The sequence below is a fragment of the Montipora capricornis genome, chromosome 8 (genome assembly GCF_036669925.1).
Source record: "Montipora capricornis isolate CH-2021 chromosome 8, ASM3666992v2, whole genome shotgun sequence".
Lineage (NCBI taxonomy): Eukaryota > Metazoa > Cnidaria > Anthozoa > Scleractinia > Acroporidae > Montipora > Montipora capricornis.
This window is the reverse complement of record NC_090890.1, coordinates 43,232,365-43,257,364: the sequence shown is the minus strand read 5'-3', so window position 1 is coordinate 43,257,364 and position 25,000 is coordinate 43,232,365. Positions and strand designations below refer to the sequence as shown.

General features: G+C 38.8%; 2 protein-coding genes across 6 annotated transcripts in view; one reads left to right on the top strand and one right to left on the bottom strand.

The window, feature by feature from the left end:
* LOC138059464 (protein flightless-1 homolog) overlaps window positions 1–14,426 on the bottom strand; it is a 48,914-nt gene extending 34,488 nt beyond the window's left edge. The window contains exons 1-19 of the mRNA XM_068905083.1: window positions 14,339–14,426; window positions 14,154–14,264; window positions 13,388–13,459; window positions 13,218–13,298; window positions 12,484–12,510; window positions 12,261–12,319; window positions 12,102–12,178; window positions 11,280–11,326; window positions 10,800–10,837; window positions 10,616–10,667; window positions 10,235–10,286; window positions 9,544–9,576; window positions 9,241–9,324; window positions 8,167–8,225; window positions 6,695–6,740; window positions 6,067–6,122; window positions 5,925–5,980; window positions 3,405–3,489; window positions 2,007–2,154 (exon numbers count right to left, since the gene is read on the bottom strand). Of these exons, the coding sequence (XP_068761184.1) occupies window positions 2,007–2,154; window positions 3,405–3,489; window positions 5,925–5,980; window positions 6,067–6,122; window positions 6,695–6,740; window positions 8,167–8,225; window positions 9,241–9,324; window positions 9,544–9,576; window positions 10,235–10,286; window positions 10,616–10,667; window positions 10,800–10,837; window positions 11,280–11,326; window positions 12,102–12,178; window positions 12,261–12,319; window positions 12,484–12,510; window positions 13,218–13,298; window positions 13,388–13,459; window positions 14,154–14,264; window positions 14,339–14,398 (1,243 nt within the window). The 5' untranslated portion in view covers window positions 14,399–14,426. The remainder of the gene's footprint in view (window positions 1–2,006; window positions 2,155–3,404; window positions 3,490–5,924; window positions 5,981–6,066; window positions 6,123–6,694; window positions 6,741–8,166; window positions 8,226–9,240; window positions 9,325–9,543; window positions 9,577–10,234; window positions 10,287–10,615; window positions 10,668–10,799; window positions 10,838–11,279; window positions 11,327–12,101; window positions 12,179–12,260; window positions 12,320–12,483; window positions 12,511–13,217; window positions 13,299–13,387; window positions 13,460–14,153; window positions 14,265–14,338) is intronic.
* A 50-nt stretch (window positions 14,427–14,476) lies between these two features.
* LOC138059451 (BRCA1-associated ATM activator 1-like) overlaps window positions 14,477–25,000 on the top strand; it is a 10,874-nt gene continuing 350 nt past the window's right edge. Inside the window, exons 1-11 of one of the 5 annotated variants that reach the window (XM_068905065.1) lie at window positions 14,477–14,959; window positions 15,347–15,394; window positions 16,111–16,510; window positions 17,214–17,285; window positions 18,149–18,341; window positions 18,942–19,055; window positions 19,782–19,956; window positions 20,987–21,087; window positions 21,548–21,824; window positions 23,139–23,305; window positions 24,263–25,000. The exon at window positions 24,263–25,000 is cut by the window's right edge and continues 350 nt beyond it. In XM_068905065.1, the coding sequence (XP_068761166.1) occupies window positions 14,518–14,959; window positions 15,347–15,394; window positions 16,111–16,510; window positions 17,214–17,285; window positions 18,149–18,341; window positions 18,942–19,055; window positions 19,782–19,956; window positions 20,987–21,087; window positions 21,548–21,824; window positions 23,139–23,305; window positions 24,263–25,000 (2,727 nt within the window). In that variant the 5' untranslated portion in view covers window positions 14,477–14,517. Of the gene's footprint in view, window positions 14,960–15,346; window positions 15,395–16,110; window positions 16,511–17,213; window positions 17,373–18,148; window positions 18,342–18,941; window positions 19,056–19,781; window positions 19,957–20,986; window positions 21,088–21,547; window positions 21,825–23,138; window positions 23,306–24,262 lie in introns of all 5 variants that reach the window. The other 4 variants (XM_068905063.1, XM_068905067.1, XM_068905068.1 and 1 more) reach the window with 4 other exon arrangements.

The window sequence follows — 25,000 nt, the reverse complement described above, 5'->3', positions numbered from 1 at the left end:
TTATTTTTTAAATTTTTATTTACTATTATTATTATTATTATTATTATTATTATTATTATTATTATTATTATTATAATTTCCCTGCAGTGGTCTTGTAGTTTGTTGTTTGGTTGGCCATTTTGAAGCCATGACACTTCTTGGAATTTACCCAACTGCATGAACCATTGTGGGGTTCCTGTGCATCTCAATATCCATTGTGATAGGAGGTACCTCCCATGAAAGGGGATTTAGGGTTTAAGTGTGAAGTAATCACACAGAGGAATGAAACGAAAAAAGAAATGAAGTGCACAGCCGCAAGAACAGTATTTCTCACACACCAGTGGTAGCTATGCCAAGCCGCCTGCCACAACCTGACCTTTATTATAATCTCAACATATAGAAGTTGAATAAAACTGTATACCTCAAAACAAGCCTGAGGGAAAACATTTTAAACTAGAAGCATCAATCAACATACAAGTTCAAACAACTAATAATAATAATAATAATAATAATAATAACTTTCTATAGAGCCATTTCCCAGTGGTCCAATGGCGCTTCATAAAACTTTATGAAAAACTAAAATTAACTAACCCTAACGATAAATAAATAACAAATCTAGAAGTCCTAACTAAAAGCTTCTTTGAATAACCAAGTCTTAGATCGATAGATAGATAGATAGATAGATAGATAGATAGATAGATAGGTAGCTTTACTTAATACTAAATACAAAAAAGATGAAAAACTAAATAAAAAAAGCTAAAAATACTATACATATGCGGATGTTACTTAAGTTTGAATTGTTACGGTTATTTACCGTTGAAGTCGTAGCGCGCCCTTTGGTATTTCAGTGGTGTAGAAGAAATTTTGTATAACGGTTTTTCTTCATTCACCCTGAAGAAGACCGACAAGTCAGTCGAAATATAGGTGTTCTCTATAAATGTGTCTTGTCTTCATTTGAGTTATATATATATATATATATATATATTATATGGAGGAGAGTGTTTTACTGGGAACTAAACCACTCGTAGATTCCATACGCCACTTCATCCGGGACCCGAGTGGCATATTTTCCGTATGTCACCTTTGTGAGTGTCATATTGTTCAATGACGTCACGATTCCCGCCTTTTTTTTTCCGCCTTTTTTTATAAAGCCCAGCTGTATTTGTAAAACTTGACTACTTTCGAACACAATAAAATCGGAAATATTCAACATTTAGTCTCCATATAATAAAAAGAACATTGCACATTGGCTCGAAGATATGAATTTTATGTTCTCGTGGCAAGAACAATATCTCACGAGTGAGCAAAGCGAACGAGTGAGATATTGTTCTTGCCACTCGAAAATAAAATTCATATCTTCTCGCAACCGTGTAATATCCTCTATATATATTTAAAACGAAATAGCAAAAATACTATTTGTTTAACCCATTGATCCCTAAGAGTGAGACTAAACGGCAGACAATTTTACTTGTCAACTGGGGGCATCCTGGGGTGACTGTGGAGTGAATGGGTTAAGGAAGAAGACAACTCAAGAGTACCAGATATGTAATTTAGCAGTTAATTAATGGGTTCTTGAGCCCTTTGATTACTTACTCAACTATTAATAATTTATAAAGGAACAACAAAAAATTTCTGTCATTTGGTAACAGCTGTAAAAAATTAATCTTCATTTCATTCCATTTCCTTCTCCGTCTTCTCTTCTCCACTTTAATTGTGATTAGGTACCCTGATTACAAAATTTGTTCTCGCTTTAACTTACATAAATCCTTTCTAAGATATGAATTTGCCATCTGTTATCAAGCACCTAATGTTTGGGATGACATTCCCATTTATACTGTTCGAAATACCCTTACAATTAATAATCTTTAAAACAGTCTCAAGTCTCCTTATTTTAGTCTCTGAAGCTTGATCTTTTACACCCAAACCGGCCTTACTTAGTCTTTTACTCTGTCTAATGCCAGACGATTTAATACTCGTCAATGGGGAACCCCCGGGAGCCAATGGGTTTATATATTTCTGGTACCTACACATTTGTGGAGGTGGTGCTCCTGTCGCCATTCTGAGCTGGGTCTGTAGTGTGAAATCCACGTTGTAAAATTCAGGACCACTTCCAAGCTCATCAGGAACAGGCTTAGGAGGCATCTCTAACTCAGGATTATTGCGCACATCAAGTTCCTATCACACAAAGAGGACTCTCAGGGGCATCAAACATCTCATGTCAGTTTACATGTAACACACTGTATTTACTCGAATAAGTGCCGCCCCCAAACAAGTGCCGTCCTCCAATAACCGCAGCATTTGCAACAAAAGAGCAAATAAGTATTGCCCCTGAATAAGCACGCGGTCCCAATGCAGCACTGATTCGAGGAATTCCGTCAAATTAAAAAAAAACACTTAAAAGTAACTCTAACACAGCATGGAGAATTTCTTTGCATCAAGATTGATCTTCTTCAGTTCAAAGTGATTGTATTTCACTGCTCGTCCATTCAGTAAAATGCCATGAGAGTCAAATGGTGACTATCAAAAGATGTTTATGTCAATCTCTGCATAGAAATATTTCTGTGCCATCCACTTTTTAAATAAGCACCACACTTGAATAAGCACCACACCTGAGGCATGAAAAATTAAATACCGGTAAGCGCAGTGGCACTTATTCGAGTAAATATGTTACTGTGTTAATAGGGACAGCCAAAAGATCAAGGAGGCTAGAGGGATAAGGGCCGCCATCTCTAGAGAAGGAAAAGAGGTTTGAACTTCCGAAAATCTACAATGCATGTGTTCTCTTAACGCGTTCTCATCCAGACTCTAGACTTTTACTTGGTCATTTGACTGCTGTGTGTACACTGGTAAGTCTGATGAAGGGGCATGTTGCTCAGTGAAAACAAGGCCATTTCAGTTAGCCCAAAATAATGATTTAGGATGCGGCTCTTTACAACCTCTAATTTTATTGGATCCCTTTAGGATGCAGCTCTATTGTGTTTAATGCCATGGTCCAATGTTTCTATGATTGTTTAGAAAACAGTCCTAAGAAAATATGCGTGCTGATTGGTTAAAAATCGTGTTTCTATAACTCGATGAAGACACAGAACTAGCATGAGCTGTTGACGTAGTGAACAAAGAGAATGTACATTTTGATAATTAGAGTAGAGTAATTAGAGTTAGTGGAAACACTTGCCTGCGGCTTGTGTTCCCACAGCATTTCTCGTGCTCCCAAACTTTCACTCATGTTTCTATAACTCGATAGAATTATGGTACGTGTTTTCTATTTCTTAAATCGTTCTTTGTGTCCATTGTTTTCTCAACCAATTCCGAGAGTGGTTCTGAGAGCTGCGTGGTAACCCAAAACAACATTTAAGTTTAACTACGTCCTCTATAACAGAACTCAATGCATTACAATCACTATAATAATGGATGCAGTCTTTTACCTCTAAGTTTGTCAAAAAGTGAATTCCCTCTGGAAGGGTAAACAAACAATTTGTGTGAAGAATGAGTTTATGCAACTTGATGCACCTGTGCAATGAAAGACAACAGGGTTGTTTTCAGATAGAAAAGTTCCAAAATGTACAAAAATTAAAAATAAACAAAAAATCAACTAGCTAGTAGTTGATTGGCAAAAGGATTCAAACTGATGATCTCTGCAACCAGTCTCCACTTTCTACCCACTGAGCTACCTACCTACAATGTGTCCCACTGATCCAGTGGCTCTACAATGTCACAAGGCTCAAATTTCAGATGCAACTATTGCTGTTTAATGAGGCTAAATACAAGTTACTGAAGGCAAAGTTAACACCAAGCCAAATGCAGCAGTTTTAACTGGGATATTGGGGGACTCCAGGGAGATTTGCAGGGAGATTGCCACATGCTTTGGCTCAAGTTGTTGTCTTGCTTGCGTGCTTCATTTCCCTCCCTCCCAAATTTTGGGGTAAGGGTACATTCCAAAGACTGGTTTTTCTCAGTGATGTGTTGACAGGTGCCTGGGGGGTGGACTGTGGCTCACTTTCCACGGGGACCTCCTTGCTGCTCAGGAGAGTGTTACCTCCTCTCTTGCAACCTTTACGGCACCTACCCTCCAATAAATTGGAGGAATTCTTGCAGCACAATGGGGTCGAGGATCCAGTCGATGTCATGGACATGGTACAGTGTACATGTCGCTCCAAATTCTTCTTAATGAGCGAAATGATATACAAAATGAATGATATATTGAATTGCGGGTATGAAATTAAGTGATCCTCCTAGTTATGAAGACAATTTTAGCAATTGCGTAGAGAAGCCTGAAAAGTTCAGGACTCAGTCGGTTGTAGCCTGTTCCAGGCTCTCAGATAGTCGAGAAAACGAAAAGAACTGCGTGTGAAAAGCGAGTGGGGGCTTGGGTCGAGGCGAGGCGGGAGAGCCTGTAAGCATCTCTTTAAATTCTTCATTCCGCCCACTTTGCAAATAACCTTTTGCATGTCAAAATGTCAATGTCAAAGTGTTGAAAAAGGGCGGCATTGTGTGGTCCCACGCGAGTTCAAGCGCGATTCTTTTATTGTTGTTCAGAGGTGATGCGTTAATTCTCACTTGTGCGAGTACGTTAGCCAGAATTTAAGGCACTTTTAGGAAAATAACTTTACAATCGAACGAAGGCATTGTCAAAGCGACCGGGAAACGAGTGTCAAGGAAATCACCGACGGGAGATTTAGCAAATTCGACCAAAAGACACGACCAGTTCGAAAGCTGCGAGTTCCCGACGCTCTGTTGACTTTTCCAAGGAAAACAGAAACCCGACCATTGAAGTTTCTGGCCTAGATGATAAGATGGTCTCATCAATAAACTTCAGCTCTGATGCATCAGGACAACCGATAATGAATGTGAAAGATTGATATTTCATGTGGATGGCTTTAATTGCATTTGCAGTATACAGACACGTAGCCATCACCTTCCCTTCCTGAAATCGCTTGATCTTTTAAAGCTTTAAGACATACAACGGAAATACAAGCCTGTTTTCGGCAAATTTTTGCGCTCTTTCTAAGTGGTTTTTTCTTTTTGCTTTCATTTTTTCGAAGGCGATGAAGGCAGAAATTTAATTGACCCTAGCTGGTGAATTCGAATACGCAGCCAAGTATTTGCATAAGAAAGAATAACAAAATATTGTATTTTTCTCGTTCGTCAGAGTTTTCAGAGAGCGCCGTTGAATGCTAACAATTGTGGCGTGCAGGGGACATAATAGTTGTGTCAAGTGCGAACTATATATCGTACCCGGTGATGCTATATGGTAAGCGGTGTGGAGAGTTGTTGTATCACAACATTGGAGCGCTTTCGCAACGCGCGGCAGTAACTGAAAATTTATGCTTTTACCAAAACCAGTTGGAAGCATTGCAAACGGATCGTTTTTTCAACTTATTAAAGTTGAACAGACTCAACTTTTGCTCGAATCTGAGGGCTTGTACGTTTGTGAATACTTTAAGACACTCAGCGACAGTTGACCTCTTTCTTTCGTGCTCCGCGCGTGAATCGAAATGATGACGAAAGTGTTGATGTAAACTGTCAAAATTGGCCAATCAGAGGGTATACCAGGAGCTGGTATACCGGAATGAAGAATTTAAAGAGATGCTTACAGGCTCTCCCGCCTCACCTCGACCCAAGCCCCCACTCGCTTTTCACACGCAGTTCTTTTCGTTTTCTCGACTATCTGAGAGCCTGGAACAGGCTAAGTCGGTTGGGGCATTACACTGGTATCACAGGGTCACAGGTTCAAACCCCGGTGAAGTCCTGAATTTTTCAGGCTTCTCTACGCAAGCGCTAAATTGCGTTCATAACTGTGAGGATCAAAGGAGTCTGATTTTTCAGTAGTCCTTTCACCCGTTGCCAAGCAACAGGTTTCCCATCCTTCTTACGAGCATATTACACTGTTAACATCAATAGAAACAAGAAATCTACCAGTTTTGGTGACAGTTTTTTTCCAATACCTGCACAGGCCCTCTGGAATGCACTCAAGTTTATTGCATGCTGCCATGAACACTTCCTGCAAACAAAATTGGATGGAACAGGTTTTGAAAAAGAAATGTGGGCACATGCCATAAAAAAAAGATTACAAAGAAAGCCACTTACAAGATTGTAGAGTTTTCCAATTCCAGTGGGTAACCCCTCAAAGTTAATGTTATTCCCTTAAAAAAAATCACATGAAAAACAATAACAAAAGCCATAAACAGTGCCTTGTATAAAATGTTGTCAATGTTATCACAATTAACACTGAAATCAATAACTTTCACCGTGACATTCATTAGTAATTTGCAAGGGTAAAAGCTGTTCAAAATGCAGTGTTAAGTTAGACAAAATTACTGCAACATGTTGATGGCGAAGATACTTTAACAACAACGTGACTCTTTATTTGCATACTTTATTATAGGAAATTAACGCTCTATGAAATTAAGGTATTGGAAATTAACACGACTTAAATTAACGGGAATTTAATGTAAACCAACATTCAAATAAAGAAAATTAACGCGAAGGGGGAGGTAGAATTTCACGATAAAGGAAATTAACGCGGTTAAGACACAGTTGGTGGTGACCACTGGAACAAATTTACTCAACACTGGATGCAGCAAAAAAATCTGTGAACAAAACTAAGCCTTGTAGTCAAAATTCTAATTAATGCAGGGGTTTTTAAAATGGAAAGAAAAGCTACTTTATTGTCTGGAAGTTACCAAAAAATGCCAACCAAAATGAAGTTACTCACCATTTATAAACAATTTTTTCAGAGCCACGAGTTTACAAAGTGCTGCCTAAAACAAATGATGCAAGATTCATGTAACCATGAAATTTAGGTACAACTTATTTTAACCGTTTCCCTCCTAAGAGTGACACTTCTAGATTTTACTCTGTCTAACGCCAGACGATTTTACTTGTCAATGGGGGACCCCACAGGGGTGAAAGGGTTAATCTATTGTAGTTTTGTGTATAATTAGGCTAAAATTTAAGTAATTTAGGCATGGTTAATCTCAAGCCAATGCAGCGGCCAAATATGTGTGCCTTTATTTTGGGAGTGCCCCAGAATCCAGCAGGGCTTGCTTGAGCGTGGCCATGCAATATTTGCTGGCCACTGTTTTTCGAATTGTTGTGGATTCATTGAGCCCCACCCTTCTTGTCCTGAAGTTCCTTGGAAAATATGTGGTTTTCCACTGGGCTGTGTTCCAGTGTGATGGTGCCTGTAATAGCTTGATCATAACAGGCCCCTACCGGCTAACTTTTAAGACACCAGTTCCCAAGCTTGTCAATAATTATTGGCTATGAGCTCAAAAAAGTGCTACTATGACGAAATTCGCATCTTTCCTATCTACTGTAAGCCATTTACAAATATCTCTTTTTGTTCCAGAGATATTCAAGTTTTCAAAATATGCAATTTAGCCGAGTGATGTCATAAACTCAACCAAATTATGATCACATATGATGAAAAAATATATCCCAGGCACTTTGAATCAGAAATGCTCCACAATATGAGCATTCCAGCTTTGTTACCATGGCAACATACTGGGTTCCAGACCTCCCTAATATTAAAGGCTTTGCTGGCCACCTTTGGTGTTCTATTTTGATATTTGCCAATGGTGCCTCATCTGCATGACCCTGTAAGCATATAAATATGTTAGGTCGAGTTCGTTGCCTTGCTAAATGTTATTGAATCAGGTTGGAGGGGACTGGAAAAGAGTGAGTTGCCGTGGGAACCAAATTCTTTACAACCGAAGGTGTGTTGCCTGTGTAACTGTTAGCCTACCAAGTTTCAATGGTCTCTGCAGCAAATTGACTGAGATAGCTCTGTTTATACAGTTTATTTTGGGTTGAGTGAATGACATTATCAGTAACATTATTTGCATATTTTACCCATTTTTGAAACTTAAATATCTCCAGAACCAATGCAGATATTTCCAAACGGTAAACGAGGTTTTTAATCTTTCCTGGAATTCTTCATGATAAACCTAAAAATTCATGAGATAAAAATTTGATCACAGTAGCACTTTAAGTGTCTTGTCGTTCTAGTGCTGGAGCACTAATTGGGGACTCTGTAAACTGAAATTAGCAATCAAAGTAAATCAAGTCAAAGTCTAAAAAGGGTTAGAAAAGAGACTCTTACTTGGTGGAAATCATTTTCAGTACAGAATTCATCTATTGGTGTTTTTAGCAATTTCAGAAATATGGCACACAACTGTTACTCACTGGAAGTCCTGTAAGTTGATTTCTTGATAAATTCAACACTTCCAACTGTGTCCAAGTATCTGAAGGTTGAATGCAAAATTTAATCAAAATTGCCACCCTTGGACTTTACCATCTCCAAGAAAGGTTTGGAACCACTAGGCGATACCTTCTCATCAAACCACTGAATGACTGGCTCAGTTTCATGTCTTTGAGTATCAGACTACCCTGCACCAGGTCACAGGTTTCGGTTACAACTTGGTGTTATAAATGAATCACGAATATGTGCTAATTACTAGACCAAGAGTCACTAATCAGTGTAAAAGCATGTACTGGAGTGCAAGGATTGGCTACATGGATTGGTCAGGTTTAAGGGTTCCACGATTCCTTGTTTACAATTTGGTTTTGTTGGTGTCATGGTTTCAGCGGTCTCTTGTGTTTCATGGTTTCAATGATTTCATGGGAGTCATGGTTTCACTGGTCTCTTGGATTTCATGGTTTCACTGGTTTTGTGGGTGTCATAGTTTCGGTGGATTTCCATGTGTCATGGTTTCACGTTTTATGATTTCACTGGTTTCTTGGGTGTCATGGTTTCACTGCTTTCGTGGATTTCATGGTTTCTAACCTTTTGCGACTTTATGGTTTCGTACACGTGGAATTTACATGTAGTATGAACTGTGAAACCTCACAAAACCATGAAGTCAAACCCTATACATGCTTTTACAGCAGTGAGCAGCACTACTAATTAGCATATATTTGTGATCCATAACACCAAGTTGTAACCCAGGTTTCCAACACCACCTGGACTATGCTCGAGAGGTGTTATCTCAGGAGAAATTGGTGCCTTTGAAATTACATCTGCAAGTCAAATGGTTTGACTTTCAAGTCTTCTCAGAGAAGGACTTATATAAACTCTAAGCCCTGAACCACGAACCTTTGGTTGTTTGCTCTCAGTGGAACATTAAAGAATCCACACTAAGCGTAAACAGTGGGGCACCACTTTCACGGTGTTGTGGCATTGCCTTTGCAAGGCACACCATGGTTAGGCATTGCCTCTTTGTACAAACATAAATAAAGAAAAAAAAATCAGTTACTGACCGATAAGTGAGGATACTTCTGTGATCTGGTTGTGTGATAAGTTAACTCTCTTTAGGCTGGCAATCAGGTACACTGGCTCTGGAACTACAGAAAACACAGCATTAAACTACTTATCTACAAATATAGCCAGGCTCTAATCTTCCAACATATACTCAATTAGCACTTCACGGCAAGCAGGTCCACCCTAGGATTTAAAATATGTTACATCTTCAACCAGCTGCAATGCAAAATATAGGCAGAGGATTTCAAATGAAATCAAGATGAAAAAGAACTTCTGTATACCATGCTCAGATGTTACCCTACCTCTTGGAAGATCATTGTATGACAAGTCCAGGTCTGCAATTACAATCAAACATAGAGGGTTTAGAAATTATTTTGCATAACACTTCTGAAGACAAATGAACTACTATGGGTCTGAATAATCAAATGTTTGTTTGATTTTTAACAGGTCAGCTGACTGAAAGATGCAAATGATTGTATAGTTAATTAAGCATTCAGCAGTCAAGGGACTGTACTTTTGAAAATGGTTTGAGTCCAGAAATTCAGGGACACACCTTAACAGAATTTTATTATCCAATAAAAGTGTAATCCTGAGACAGACTATTGTTCCTGGATGATGTTGCACAACCAGGCTGTCAGCACGCCAGTCACATGCTAAAGTCCTTGTCTGGGGCCTGTTTCTCGAAAATCCCGAAACTTTACGGGCCACTTTCAGGTGTCACTATTCCCTTTGTATCTCAAGAACGGAGAGGATTTAAGTCATCAAACTTCACAGGTCTACGTGTTTCTTTTAGTTAACTTGAAAACATGTTAAAAGATCAGATTCCAAAACAAGCGGTTGGCAGTTTCACAAAAGGCTTTTCAGGCCTGCAAAGTTTTCAGGACTTTCGAAAAACGGGCCCCTGGACTACACTGGTATGGAAAATGTGATTCCATTCAAGAGATTTTAAAATTTAATGAGTGATGTCAGTCTATACACATATCTCTTTGGTACCTGCTAGATTGACAAGTCCCTCCAATTTATTTGGCATGTTTGTAACTGTTCTCTGGAGACAATAAAAATTCATACCATAAAAATCAATGGTGCAAAGCCATTTTCAAGATCAATTGGATACACGTTTTTTAAAATCAGAATTTATGAAGGCAGCATGGCCCAGTAGTTAAGGCATTAACCATGAGATCTGGTCATCCCGGCTTTTCCAACCACTTACAAGTTTACTTAATAATTTTCATACAGTGAACCAGATAAACTAGGTAAACTAGCACAAGATCTTTACAGTTAAGGGGATAAGCTCAGGTTATATTAGGGTGAACCAGTATCTATCCTGAACAGTGCTCAAGGCAACAAACAACACATGATGTACTAAACCCTTACCTGTGTATTTCGCAAGTGAAGAGTGTGCAAGTGGGTCAATGAGGGCAACTGTCTATGGATACGGGGAAAAAATAGGCTCAATTTGGTGTGACATTCAGTTGACAAAGTTTCATTAAAAACTGCAAAATGCACTTTTTATCACTTTTGTACATGCTTAATAAGTGAAAGGGGAAACGTCTCTCACCTTAGTTGAGCATGAAGAAGTGGATTATTATTTAGTATCTGTCGCAAAAAAGCACAAATATGACCAAATGAAGATTTTGAGTTTATTAACAATCAATTACATGACATCTAATCATCTCAAATCAAATGTGAGATGACATGGATATTACACCACGCTAAAAAAAAGTTTAGGGCTTCCTTACATCACATTATTGTTTTTCATACTGTATTAACCCTTTGACGTCCAAACCGGCCTAAACTGGCCAGACTGAGTATTTTGCTCTGTCTAACGCCAGACGATTTTACTCGTCAATGGGGAACCCCTGGGAGTCAATGGGTTAACCTACCTATGTTGTTAACTATTGACACCTGAGCCATATGACAAGGACATACATGTATTGTACCACTGTTTTTGCATTTTGTGTGACCTCCTGTTGTGATGCCCAGGTACTATTAATGATTATTGCATTGCAATAAATAATTAGTTGTCACAAAAACCTACCAGAGTCTGCAAGTTGACCAGTCTTCTCAGTTGTGGAGGAATGGATTCTGAAAAGGTATTAATTGAAAAATCATGTAACACAGTTCTTGAGGCAAAAAATTGAAAGCCTAGAAGAATATAGCACATCTTAAGTCAATGACACAGGGTTCAACATCTTGCAATATTAATCTTTGATCAACAAATGTTGAACCATGTGTCACCGATTTACTGTTCAAAAGGTTCCTTCAAGGAATCAGTATGGAACTGGACACAAAGCAGCTAAGCCAATCTCTACAAGCCTTATGGTTCTAGCAAAATCATACTACAGTAGTTACTTTTTGAGATCACGCACACTCTTATGTTACGAGTAAATTTTCATTTGAAGTCCAATTAATGATTTTAACCTATTGTAGGTTGATTTGTAATTTCTTTGTGTCTGGTAGTTATTATCATAAATAGAGATATTTGAAGAAATTACAAATCAATGTAGGTTAAATCATTTTCACCGAAACTCAAATTTAACCAGTACCATACAACTGCTCTTAGCCTTCCTGGGGAGCAGAATTGGAGCAAATGACGAATGTGCTCACCTTCCTCCAATTTGTCATGGGTTTGATTCACGGACAATGAATTATATGACTAGTGTTCTCTGGTTTTCTGCATTGCTTTGAGAGTTTCTCACCATTTAATTTGATTTGATATTTAGCTCCTAATTAAAAGAGAATGTGTGCTTGGTCATATATTAAGCTTGAAACCCCTCATGAAGTCATTGGAGTTACTGTTAAGTATTACAATGTATTACTGCAATAGAAAGGTCATGGGACACGTCAGTGTCAAACTCACCTATCTGATTATTTCCAAGATCAAGGAAAATCAAGTCTGTTAGATTAATAAACAACTGATTTGGAATGACAGAAATTCTAAAGAAAATGAAAAAAGGTGAAAATCAATGAAATTGAGTAAAATGTTCAACTCCACTACTTGTCTCAATGAAAACCTCACTTGTTATGGCTTAGAGATAACACAATGAGAGCTTTTGCATTTTCCAGCTCAGGTGGAACCTGTAGTAAACAGAAATAGACACTACTTTAAACACACGTCCAATTTCAAATAAGGGACGAAGAGCACAGCTAACATTGCTTCTAACCGCTGACTATCCTAAACAAAGTCAATGATTAATATCCAGTGTTTAGACAATGGTTGACAAAAAAACAGTAAAACATACCTCTTTTAGCTGATTGTGACTGAAATCCTGAAAATTAATCCAATGATCAATTAATTACTATAATTTAAAAATATGTTTGGTTTTTGTTTTATTTCAACATCTGGGTTGGAGCATAAGCCACAGATGAGTTATCCATACATGGAATTTACCTGTCTCTGTCCCAAACTCTTAACACATTGCAACCTTGTTTGGACCAATCTATGACCACATTTCACATTTGGTTGGACCATGTGGTTGTCCTGCGTGCATGTGGACATTATGTTTGAGATGTTTTTGCTAGGTTTGCAATAGTCTCTGAAAAACTCACCTAGATTTGGAGGTTGTATGTACAGAATTGCAACTCCGCTAATTGTAGCATTTATGTGCTTAAGATTTCTGAGCAGTTGACTTATATAGTACAATAATATTTACAAACATCCTCTTCGTTTTGAAAATTTGCCCAATTGCAACATTAAAGAAAAAGAATATTTTGTTTAATGTGAAGCCAATAATGCTATGGCCTGAGTTGCTTGAAGCCTGGTTAGTGCAAACCAGTTGGAACCTATAGGATTTGATACCTCTTTATCAACGCTTAGTGTTACCCAAGTTTCAAGCAAACAGCCCTTGGATGGTGCATCAATAACAATAGGCGACATCAATGATAACTTTGCTGCTTATTCTATGAGATGTTCCCAAATACAGGTCTTTCAATAAAAACTCTTAAAACAAATATAGCTTAATAACACAGAACTTACGATAGTCAAGAGATCCTCAAGACCAAAGATATCACCAGGAATTCCAGAATTCTTCAACTGGTTTTGACGTGCATTAATAACCTGTCAGAAAAGAAAGAGTGACGGAATTTAACACTGAATAATTCTTGATCTTGCACACAAATGCAGCTGGTTTAACTGATTCCCTTTACCCGTAAGTGTGAAAGAGTAGACAGATCTCCATGGATACTTGCTAATTTGTTTTCTTTCAGTGATAAGTGTTCCTGCAATGAGGTAAGAAGATAGATGTGTGTAAGTGGGATCCAGTCGTTTGTACATGTTTTCATTCTTGAGAATTTAATTTAATGGACAATTAGAATTTAAAATTTCAAAGAAAACCATCACTGTAACTCCTGGTTATGCCCAAACATGGCCCCCAAAGCAAATCAAAAGGTCACATGTAGATGCACAGTTGTCATACCTGGAACAATCACCAATACCTGACACAGCATGCACAAAACACAGGTCACAGGTCCAATGACCTGTGACCTGTGACCTGTGTCTTGTACACATCAGCTGTATATGCTAGGAGCCTAACAAGCTCCAATTGATTCGAGTATAAATAAAGTTATGTTATGTTATAACCGACATACAACATTTTTTACGAACTGTATATACAACAACAATGGGAGGAAATCAAAATCAAGCCAACGTATAAAAAAGATCTTTTAATCTCTTCCGATTCAATAAAACCATCTTTCACCCTAGTAAGGTTGAACACATAGGTTTTGAAAATTCATTTGATTTCCCATCAAAACGTCATTTCGGCCGACAACTAGCTGAACGGAAACAGCTGATGAAAATGAAGTTACCTTGAATAATAAACCAGTAGCTCCCTAATTGCGAGATAAAGAAGAGAGAGAAGTAGGACAGACATGAAATAGAAAGGCTCAGAAGATACATATAGTTGTTGTTTACCAGTTTCATGAGGTGTGACAGCTCGTCCGGTAGAGATTCCAAACCAGTTTTGTTTAACTTCAACCATCGTAAATTTGGCATATCTGCTATTCGTTTCGGGAAATCCAGCTTCTAGAAAAAAAAACAAAAACACTGTGGTTAGGTTTAAGCTGTTAAAGAGAGGATATGAAATAACTCTTACTTACTTTGAAGTCATTCCTGGTCAAATCCAGACCACGAACGAAAGGCAACAAACCTTCCGCCATTTTGAAAGCATGCGTCCTCCGTCACACTAAATTTACCCTCTAGGGTAGACTGAGGTAAATATTCCGCCCCAGATGATCTCCTTCACGTCACATGACAAACTGGAAAGAAGCGGGCAAAAATGAGTGGTCCAGATACAAAGAAATCTTGGGAAGAAGTCCTACCATTTCTATTCAATTTACTCGTGGAAAACTCCGAGAGAATCATCGATGATACAAGTTTGGAGAGAATTCTCGAGTGGCTGAAATATGTTTGCAAGACTAAACAACAACTACAGAAGCTCTTTCAATGTGGGACAGTGGAGTTTATGACAACCGAGGAAGTGTTCTCAAATCCTGAATCGTCTGCCTTTTTTCTAAGGCTGTTTGGCCTTCTTGCTTCAGAAGAGAAGGTTTTTAATATTTTTCTGAGTGTCAAGGGTGGTGAGTTTTTGACAGGATTTCTGGACAAACCAAAGAATGTTGAAAACCTGTGGGTAGAGGGAAACGTAAGGAATGGCTATTTTCAAGCTCTGATTTCGCTGACAGAGCACGAAGGTGGAATGCAATGGCTGAATAATAGAGGTAATTGTTCTTGTAATAGAGGTATTGTTCTTGAACTGTTGTTGATAATTAATTGCTAACCTTAAGGCCTTTCTGGCTGTCAAAACAAAGGATTCTTTTGTTCAAGTGGATGACACTTTTAAACACCTACCTTACAGAATGTTTTGAAACTTGTCATTCATGTAACAACAGTATAGGGAAGATATCATTGACGTCACCTACACTGTATTGTTATTAATGTGCCAACCAGAGCCTCATTGGCTGTCGGAACAAAGGGTATTTTGTTGCTATGGTTGGCCCATTTGAATAACAAAAGCGATGTTTGTAAACAGATATCTTCCCTATAATAATGAATCTCACACTCTTTGTGGGTAAACTGTGTTAATAATATACTTGAAAAATTTTCAGCGCATTCATTGGCTGAGAGCATGTCAATTGATGCCAAACAGAGTGCAGGCAAGTGAAATTAGTGCTGAACTTGAAATTAGTGCAAAAAGGTTACATTTTTGCATTGATAGCCAATCAAATAAGAGCCCTGGATGGTGCAATTTTTCCATGATTGCATGATACACATGCATTACCTCTGCTTAAGTTAACCATGTATATTATTAATAAGTAATCACATGGTTTTTCTAGGGCAGTTTGGAATTAATAAGCACTTGTACATTTTTTCAAAGTCTACAAATTGCACTCGCCCTACAGGCTTGTGTAATTTTGTGCATCTTTGAAAAAACTTACTCATGCTTATTTGTTTCAAATTGCACTCAAAATCATGCAATTACCTATACTAATTAATTAAGTGATCACCTGAGTGTCTCTCTATTAATTACCCAATTAGCTTAATTTGCTGTCTGCAACAAAATATCATTATTGGTGATTTCCTTCCTTTTAATGATGATTGAAATCTTAGTTTCATGGAGAATCACTGATAATCCTCAGTAAGCCAGCAAGTTATGTATCTGTTAAGTCAGCTGTCAGCCAGCCAGCACACCAGTCAGTAAACCAGTCACTCATTTTTCTGTCAGAGCTTGACAGCCAGCCCAACAGATAATTTCCCAATGAGTCTTACAGCCAACCTCTCGCTGCTTCACCAACTCAATAATATTATTATTGATGAGTACATCAAATGGGAATATAGTGTACCAATTTATTCAATCCTTGTTTTCACACAGGTCTTGTAAATTGTGCATTGGATTATGTTTCTGATCGCAGCATGTTTGTTGCCTCTTCAGCAAGGAGTTTTATTGCAACATATATCATCCAACAAAGTGGCTTAGTTCCCCTTGTGAACTGTCAGGAAACATTTCACAGAATTTTGGATGATAAGAACGTTGCTGATGTTACAGATAGGTTGAAATTGATGCTCTCTCAGCAGTACTCAAAATTCCCACTGTCTGCTGTAGCTGTGATTGAGATTACACGAATGTTGATTTGTAAGGATTCTACCATGGGGCAAAAGATTCTGCAAGAAAGCAGACTGCTTTTTGAATGCCTGGCTGTGATCAAGATTGGAGATGCAACTGCATGTCAGAAAATTGTTGATGTGATTTGTGAAATGGCAAAGAATACAAGGTAGAATGAATTACTCATAGCATCACCAGTCAACTCATTATCATCAGTTCAGGCAGCCCATGTGGGACTGAGGGACAGAGGAGCATATTTTGTATTGGGGGGTGGGGAAGGGGGGTTTCAAGACAACTTAATTTCGGTGTTTCACTTCAGTTGATACATTTGTTTTAATCCCTCATCAAATTTGACTCTCATCCCATTAAATCTGGCTGTGATTGTAGATATAGCACATGTCCAGACCAAGATCAATCACAATATTTAATGCTAAAGCCATTAATAGACCTTTATTCACTGGACTGTACATTTTGTTTTCCCAATACAGATCATGTGATAATACTCAGGAGATTTGGTCCTAACTTGTTTTGTTCATTAAAAAGAGTGAATAAAAGGGGAAAAAAGGAAAAAGAAAAGGAAATTTATTTGAGTGTCTTGTCTTCTAGCACTGAGGCACTATTTGGGGACAATGTAAACTGAAATAAACAAACGAACGCAAATCAAATGAAATGCATGCAGACATATACGTGCTTGCATGTACTCTTTTTAATGAACAAGACAAAGGATCAAATTTCCTGAGTATTATCACATGATCTGTATTGGGAAAATAAAATGTACAAGTGAGTAAGGTCTATTAGGCATTCTAAAATAATATTTGCTTTTGCCAGAATATAGCCAAACTTGACAATACGCATTTTTGCTTTCTTTTCAGGAGATGGGGATTAGATTGGGGAAGATTACTTGGAACTGAAGACTTGCAGGCCTCCAAAATCCTTCTTGATCTGTGTGTGGATATTTTCAAGCTGGGTTTTATTTCCTTAGGCCTTGAATTGATAGCTGGTTTGTCCTGTTGTCACAAAAGTGAGACATTGTGAGTTTGTGGTTGGATGCAGTTTTGCCACTGACTTGGTTTGTTGTAAGACACAACAGGTCACCCTCTGCCAGTTGGGGCTTGAAACCATGTTGTGTTTCATTCAACTGTTACTGGTACTTTCGTGTATCTGCCGTTTCCCTCTTAAAATGGCCTCTTGTAGTAGATTTTACTTTGTCTAATGTCAGACATAGCTTCCATTTTATAGCAAGTTTTAGCAAACGAAAGCCTTCACACATTTCTTGACAAGCCCTGATGAAACACTATGAGACCTGCTTATTATAACCCATTGACGAGTAAAATCGTCTGGCGTTAGACAGAGTAAAATATGGCTGGTTTAGTCCAGTTTAGGGGTGAATGGGTTAAGATTCATTACTATGAAGAGGCTTTGAAAGATCACAATTCTTAAGGATCGTATGATGTTCTTACAAAGGCACTAGTTGCATTATTGTAGAAAGATTGGAAAAAATTGTGTATCTTTGCTAAACTGTTTGGTCTCGGGCTTCATAAAGTTCTTCAAAGATCTTTAATAATGTCCATTTAAGAGAATTCAACTTTTTTGTAGACTTATTAATTAAATTCCAAGTCTATTTTAAACCATAGAAAATAAGATAAATCTCAGTGAAATTTCTTTTCAGTGTGAGTGGGTGGAACGTGATCAAGTTAGAAACTTGTAGGACTGAAGTATACGCATTGTATCATCAAAATCAAACTTCCATCAACTTGGTTTTGTCCATTCCTCAGTTTACAAAATAGAAATATGTTCCCCTCCTTAGGGATTTTCCCTCTCACTGGTTATTTGTACTTTGTGGCATTGTGGAGTTGACATTAGAGCTTGTGTCCAATCCATCCTGCCGTAACCCTGAAAACGTACCCAATGGCTGCCATGTCAAAGAGGAAGACGTTTTAAACATTGGACTTGTTGATTGCCTGCTGTCTCAAGATAATCAGCAAGAGTACCAGGCAAAGGTGACTTAAAAATAAGTTTCCAATAAGCTTCAATTCCTTTGTTTGAAGGCTGTGTCCAATGTTAGTTGGGAGTCCCTTTTCCTCAGTCCCTTGTGACACCTCTGTGCAGATTCAATTAACACTTCCTCTTTTTTGTGGCAAAGATGGATATAATGTGCTATGACCTTGTGGCATGCAAAGTTAGCAGATTATGTATCATAACACGGTAAAGGTTTTGACTGTTTTCTGGCACACACAATCGGCAGCAGGAATCTGTGCAATGTACGGCACGAAATTCATCCAAAACATCCAGAATCTTTAGAGTGCCTACGAACCTGGAATACAATCTTTTAAGGGGTTCTCTTAAGTTGAGGCCAGTGTAGGAATAACATAGGATCATCCACTGAATAACTATAATTTGCAGATATGCTGAACTTCATGAACTCTTGACGGTCAAATTATTGTTGTTTGTAATTCATCGTAGTGTGGTCCCCGGTACCTCAACAGGGGAAGCTAGTGTTATGGATAAATACATACAACTGTAACATCTGAAAAGCAATACAAAATTTTTCCACATAAAACAGAGGAAAAATAAATATGTTATATGCTTTTCTGAAACAGATTCAGCTTCAGAATATCTTGGCTCAATGGATCAAGGGAGATAACAGTACTGGTAATTCACAGACAAAAGTTATTTGTCAAACAATGGCTACAGCACAACAGCTTATAAAACAGGTGATTGATGATAAGTTATTGAAATGAGTAATGACCATTATTGAACAGAAAAGCAATGGCAAATATTGGAAGGAATCAGGCTTCAGGCAAGATCTTTTCATTTGACTGTTTAAGTGCCTGCTATGTCATTTTTTTTTTAATGTGGGCCAAATTTCTTGCATAAAGGGGTGGTTGGAGTTCCCAAATGACCTATTCCAAGTTGAATTAAAAGAAAATAAGGAAAACTGATGAAAACAGACCAAAAAACTAGGAAATATTTTTCTCATACATTCAATACTGCCCTAGTGTTTGGAAGTTAACTAGGGACTATTCAATAATTGAATTTTTCTCAATTCCAATCATTTTTGTCCAGTTGAATCTGTCAAAACCATACAAAGTCATGTAGGATGTTTCATGATGATGATGATGATATAATAACAATAATAACGAGGAATTTATACAAATGTTTTTTATGATAGAAACTGATAAACTCATGAACCTATGTCTGTTGTTATGTAGATCAAATCAAAGGCTCTGTGAGCCAGCTCAGTCACGCATATGCTGTGGATAGTCTGTCTTTATGACAAGATTTTTGTGAGTTGTTGTGTGCCCTATTGTCCCCAGATTTAGGGTTAGTAAGTGCCTATACCACAAACAACTCTCAGACTGGTTGTAAGTATTTCTTGTTTTCTGGCAAATCATGATATTCTCCAGAATTTATCTCTGGTGTTTTTGTTCCCACTCCAGGCTTCTTCAAGACATTGTTCTTTTGTATTGCACTGGGTAAAGCTGAGTCTTAACTTTATCGAAAACTTTGCTGATCCAATAAAGCTGGCTTCAGTGAGTCTTCAAGGAAACCAGAAAGTGCTAAAGGCTTGTTTGGAACTCATTACTAGTTTTGCGGAGGTTCAAAGCTCATTAGGTAACGAGTGAAAGTATTAAAATTAATTCAATTTGCTCTGACTAAGGGTTGATGCTCAAAATATCAGCTCAAATCTTTATTAATTTACTTGTTTGATAAATCAAATTTGTGTTTTACTTCCTACCAATGCAGCAGGTTCAGTTTAACCTCTTAATTTATAGCACTGTATCCAGTTGTACAAAATACCAAGCTGTTTTCTTTCTCACATTGATAGCACAAAAAAAGGTAGTCTCTGTTATGAGCCTAGAGAGGCCCATCAGGCCAGCGCTTATCTCCGGTTTCCGTAGCGTGAAGCGACTAGGAGTATTTCTACTCCCCCCTGGATGGGGTGCTAGTCCATCGCAAGGTTACCCCCAGCATTTTCGCCAGTACCCATTTATACACCTGGGTGGAAAGAGGCACTGTGAGGGTAAAGTGTCTTGCCCAAGAACACAACACAATGTCCCCGCCCAGGACCCGAACCCGGACCACTCGATCCGGAGTCAAGCACTCTAACCATGAGGTCACGGCGCCTCCCTCCCCTTGTGTGAAGGCGAACGAGCAGGATACCTGGACCCACACATGAAGGGTGGAGGGAGTACAGGGCTCTCCAGTGCCTCAAACATCAAACTAGGAAGCCCGCTTACAGGCTAGTCGAAACATCCACAAAAGACCTTCCTCCACTTGACTGCAAGTACTGTACTTACCTTCACTTACTCGTACTTATCCTGTAGGTTTCGTTTTTTAAAAGATGTGGACAAGAAATAGGAGAAAAGGAATCTTTTAATCCTTAGAGGGGTACAGATAAGGAATGTAGACTGTAGTGGGTCTTGTGACTTTATCATGTCAGGGAACCAAGACCTCGTGCATTAGCACTGTTCTTCAACCTGAGTTGACTTAAGACATGACTTGTGATTATCGCAACATGTTCTTAAATTTTACGACATTTTGTCTGACGTACACGACAATCGTAAGTGAGAAACAATTTGTGTTGTAGGCCTGTCGCACCATCTTTTCAGTTAATGAATGATGCATTTGTTTTTCCTTGTAGGTCTTCTTGAATCAACAGATTTATCATCACTTGATAAACTCTTTGATGAGCTGGTTGCTTCATTACTTTGTCTCATTGAAAATTCCAACAGTGTTGAAACTGTAAGTTCATAAGTCGTAAAACAGTACTAACCCAGGTACTTGGGATGGAAAAGGGAGATATCTTGGGAACAAGTTGAACAAGCTGTGTCAGTACAGTGTGAACTGAGGAAGGCTTCAAATTGAAGTGCCACCGTCAGTGTAGGGTGTAGAGTTGAATTGCCCTCCTCAATAATTATTCTACATTGCTTGTAAGCTTGCACCAGGGGCAGAAAAGTTTGCCTTTGCTTTCATTTCTTTTAAAAAGGCCGCTGTCGTTTTTCTTTCATTTTGAATTGAACTGTTGCAAGCACGTTCGCAAAAACCAAATTGTGTCAAGTGTGATAAAGTACTTTCCACATTCAGTTGACAAAAAAATAACCACTTCTGAATAGCAACAAAGTTTTGACAACAAAGAATGTTAACAAAGCTCAATGACTTCCTATGAAAAATTGAATTTGGATTAATTTCATTTCTTTTGCAGGTGATTTCACTTTCTTTAAAGACTTTAGGCAAAGTTCTTGACTCTGCTAGAGATGAATTTGTCAAAGAATTGTTCTGCAGAAGGGAAGAAACATCGCCAAAACGAGCCCGATTTGATGGCGGTACACCAGGCCAAGCTTCTCCACCGGAGATATCTGTCAAGGAAGCAAACCGTGCTAAATTGGCTTTCTTGATGTTTCGGAGATTGCGGGACTCAAGGTGGGAAGTGCGAGACTCGACTTTGGAATTTGTCGAATCCCTCATGCGACTTAACAACGGTGAGTTCAAGCTCAGTCAGGTTTGATGTTGTTTTTATTATTATAATCTTGTTTTTGTCTGGCCATTTTACATTTGGCGATTTCGCAGCCAATCAGAGATGTCTTTCCATTGCCATTTCACGCTCTGGGAGCCGCGTCTGTTGAGTAGTAGTAGTAGTAGTAGTAAACTCGTTTATTAAAACATCATACATTACAGTCTTAGGACTGAATTACGTACAAGATAAAAATTACAATAAAATGGTTAATTACAATTGTGTTTAAAGGTTATTTACATCGCTGGGTTTCTGATCGCGGCTAATAATAAAAGAGTTCATGATACGATCGGTGCGACAAACTGGAGTATTAAAATATCTCTTTATATTTCTCAAACGCCGAGCGTGGGAACTGGCCATAGGAAGTAGCAGATAAGCCAGCTTGTGGTATTCATTACTTACAATACCTTTAAATAATTTAACAAATAATGATTCACGTCTCTCTGAAAGTGTTGGAATTCCGGCCTTATCCATCGCATCACAGTACGATGAACTAGGAAAGATTATTTCCATGGCGCGCCTCTGACTACGTTCGATGTTATCAGACAAATATTTCGGGAGACTTCGATGGAATAGCTGACATGAGAATTCTAGCATTGATCTAATGCCACTATGATAAAAAGCTAACAGGTCACCAGGACTTATGCCGGATCTCTTTAACTGACTCAAAAGATACAATCGTCGTGCAGCTTTGGAGGTGATAGTTACCACGTAATCGTTCCATGTCAAGTCATTACTGATCGTACCCAAGGACTTTAGCAGATACCCTCTCAAACTGCACGCCGACTGTCTTAATCGGGCCATAAGATGGTGGGGTTTTCTTAAAATAAACCACTCACTCTTTGCACGTGGTCGGGTTTAATTGGAAGAGATTATGTTAATTGGAATACTTGATCGTGCATCTTTGTTCTGATTCGTTGGTTTCGGTTTTAAGACCCTCGATGAAACACCGTAATAACTGGAATTTCAGAACTGTGAGTGAAAATTTTGGCTTTCTTCTTCCGAGCCGGAATTGTCCTTGTGAATAACATCTCACATACCCACGGCCTCCTCTCGTTCTCGCCTTGTAGCTCAGTCGGGAGAGCAGCGGTGATCTAATCCGAAGGTCGTGGGTTTAAATCCCACCCTGTTCAGAGTTTTTCTCTGTCCTTGTGTGGGCCCAATTCCAATACTAGGGTTGATCTCTGATGGAATAATTGGGTATAAAAACTTCACAGTAGTGTTAGGCCTCACTCGAACTTGGAATCAGTAGTGAGTAACATTTATGCTTTTTATTTTTCAGATTCTGTTCACGATTTTCTGTGTTATCAGAACATACCTTCCATTGTCTGGGATACCATTGATGACGGTGATAGTTACGTCCGCGCCTCTGCCATCCATGTGATTAGTTTGCTTGTCTGTCAGTCACAGCTTTGGTCATCTCTACTAAAGATTGGTCGCGTGACTGAGGTACTCGCAAAAAGCTATTTGATTTGTTAAATATTCCTTTGTTATACATAATCCGTGCAAGGAAGCCAAAAGCTAAATGTCATTCACTCAGGATGCAGGGCCGTAGCAACGATAAATTAGGGAGCTGAAGCACGCGCGTTTCTGAGACGCGGACGGCAACCGGAAGAGGACATATCTCGTGCCACGACAGTGGTGTCTCCCAGATTTTTATACGAATCATCTCTACTGGAGAAAATATACTTGGCAATGTAAATGTGGTTGTGTGAAGACAAGTTAAAAGAGAAAACTGCTCACTTCCGGTAGCCGTTCGAGCCTCAAAAACGCGCATGCGAAGAAGAGAGACCCTGGGAACGTTGTGCGTCGGTTGGCGTTAGACGTCGTCGTCGCAAATCTTAGGTTTCCAACCAGGGAATATTAGACCTCTTTACAGTTGTGTGCTTAGTTACCTGGCCTCTAAATGAAAGTGACGCTGGTGATGACCTTGTTGTGACACAGACCTTCATTCTTTTCTTATGTTAATGATGTTGTTGTCATGCTAATTAGTAAGAATTTACATAAGAAAAGCAGTGAGGTTTCTATCAAAACAAGGTCAACTCCAGCCTCACCTTCATTCATAGGCCAGGTAACTAACCACACAACTGTAAAATGGACTATTCAAGAAATAAGTCAACGAAAACGTCACCTCATAAGATTTTGGCTTAAGTCCATCTCGTTCGCCTGGTCGTCAAAACTTCAACTTTGGTGATTTCACGACGTCGTTGTGCAGATTATCGGAAAAATATTTGCTAAACCGCGTGCTGCACGAGCAGCACGATTATGTTTCCTCTTTTAAGCAATGATATTGTTTTGTAGCGTTCTCGTTGACGATCGCGTCGTAATCTCAAAGTCTTTGGGCGACTGGTAACTAAGCTCTTAAGTTATCGTTGGCTGACTTAGCGACGTTTTTATCTCTCACAGGAAAGCCTTTTGGAGAAGCTTGCTTCTGTTGTTGTGAAAGATGAAGAAGCGTTTCCACGACGCAACGCAGTGGATTGTTTTACCCACTGGATTCAAACACGGCATCCCATGGCGAAGAAAATTCTTCATACTGACGCCTCAAGTCGTTTGAACAACGAAAATAATACGCCGATGGACACAATCTCCGATGACGGAAACTACACCGAGACAATTCAGAGATCTGCTGATGCTCAAAACATGGGCGAGTTTTGTCAGGTGCCGCAACATTCTAAAATGGTTCAAAGTTTGTGCCACGCATGCCAGGATTTTGACTGGGAGGTCAAGCTTCGGGGCCTTGAATTTTGGAAGGCGGTCACTGGTTTCTTCTCTCGCTCAAACGCCGAGAAGGAAAGGGTAAATACCAGCGAGACTAAATCTTTTTCCGAGGAATCAGCAGGTCATGGGTGTGAAGTTGAACGTGCGAAGGCCGAGGTTTTTGATGAAGTTTGTCAAGTGCTCTTTAACATGGGAGCTTTAGATATCATGATTGCGGCGTTAAATGATTGCGATCACTTGGTTTGCGAAAAAACTCTCGAAATACTAGGCGGTTTACAGGTCATGTCTTATCCTGATAATTCTAGTGAGGAAAAATGCATCAAAACTGTAAGGCAGTTGCAAGATAGACTGGCAAAAGATTTCGATGTGGGTAACTTCATGAATGTTTTGAGCGTGATTGATTTCCCTGCTTTGACCCAGTCT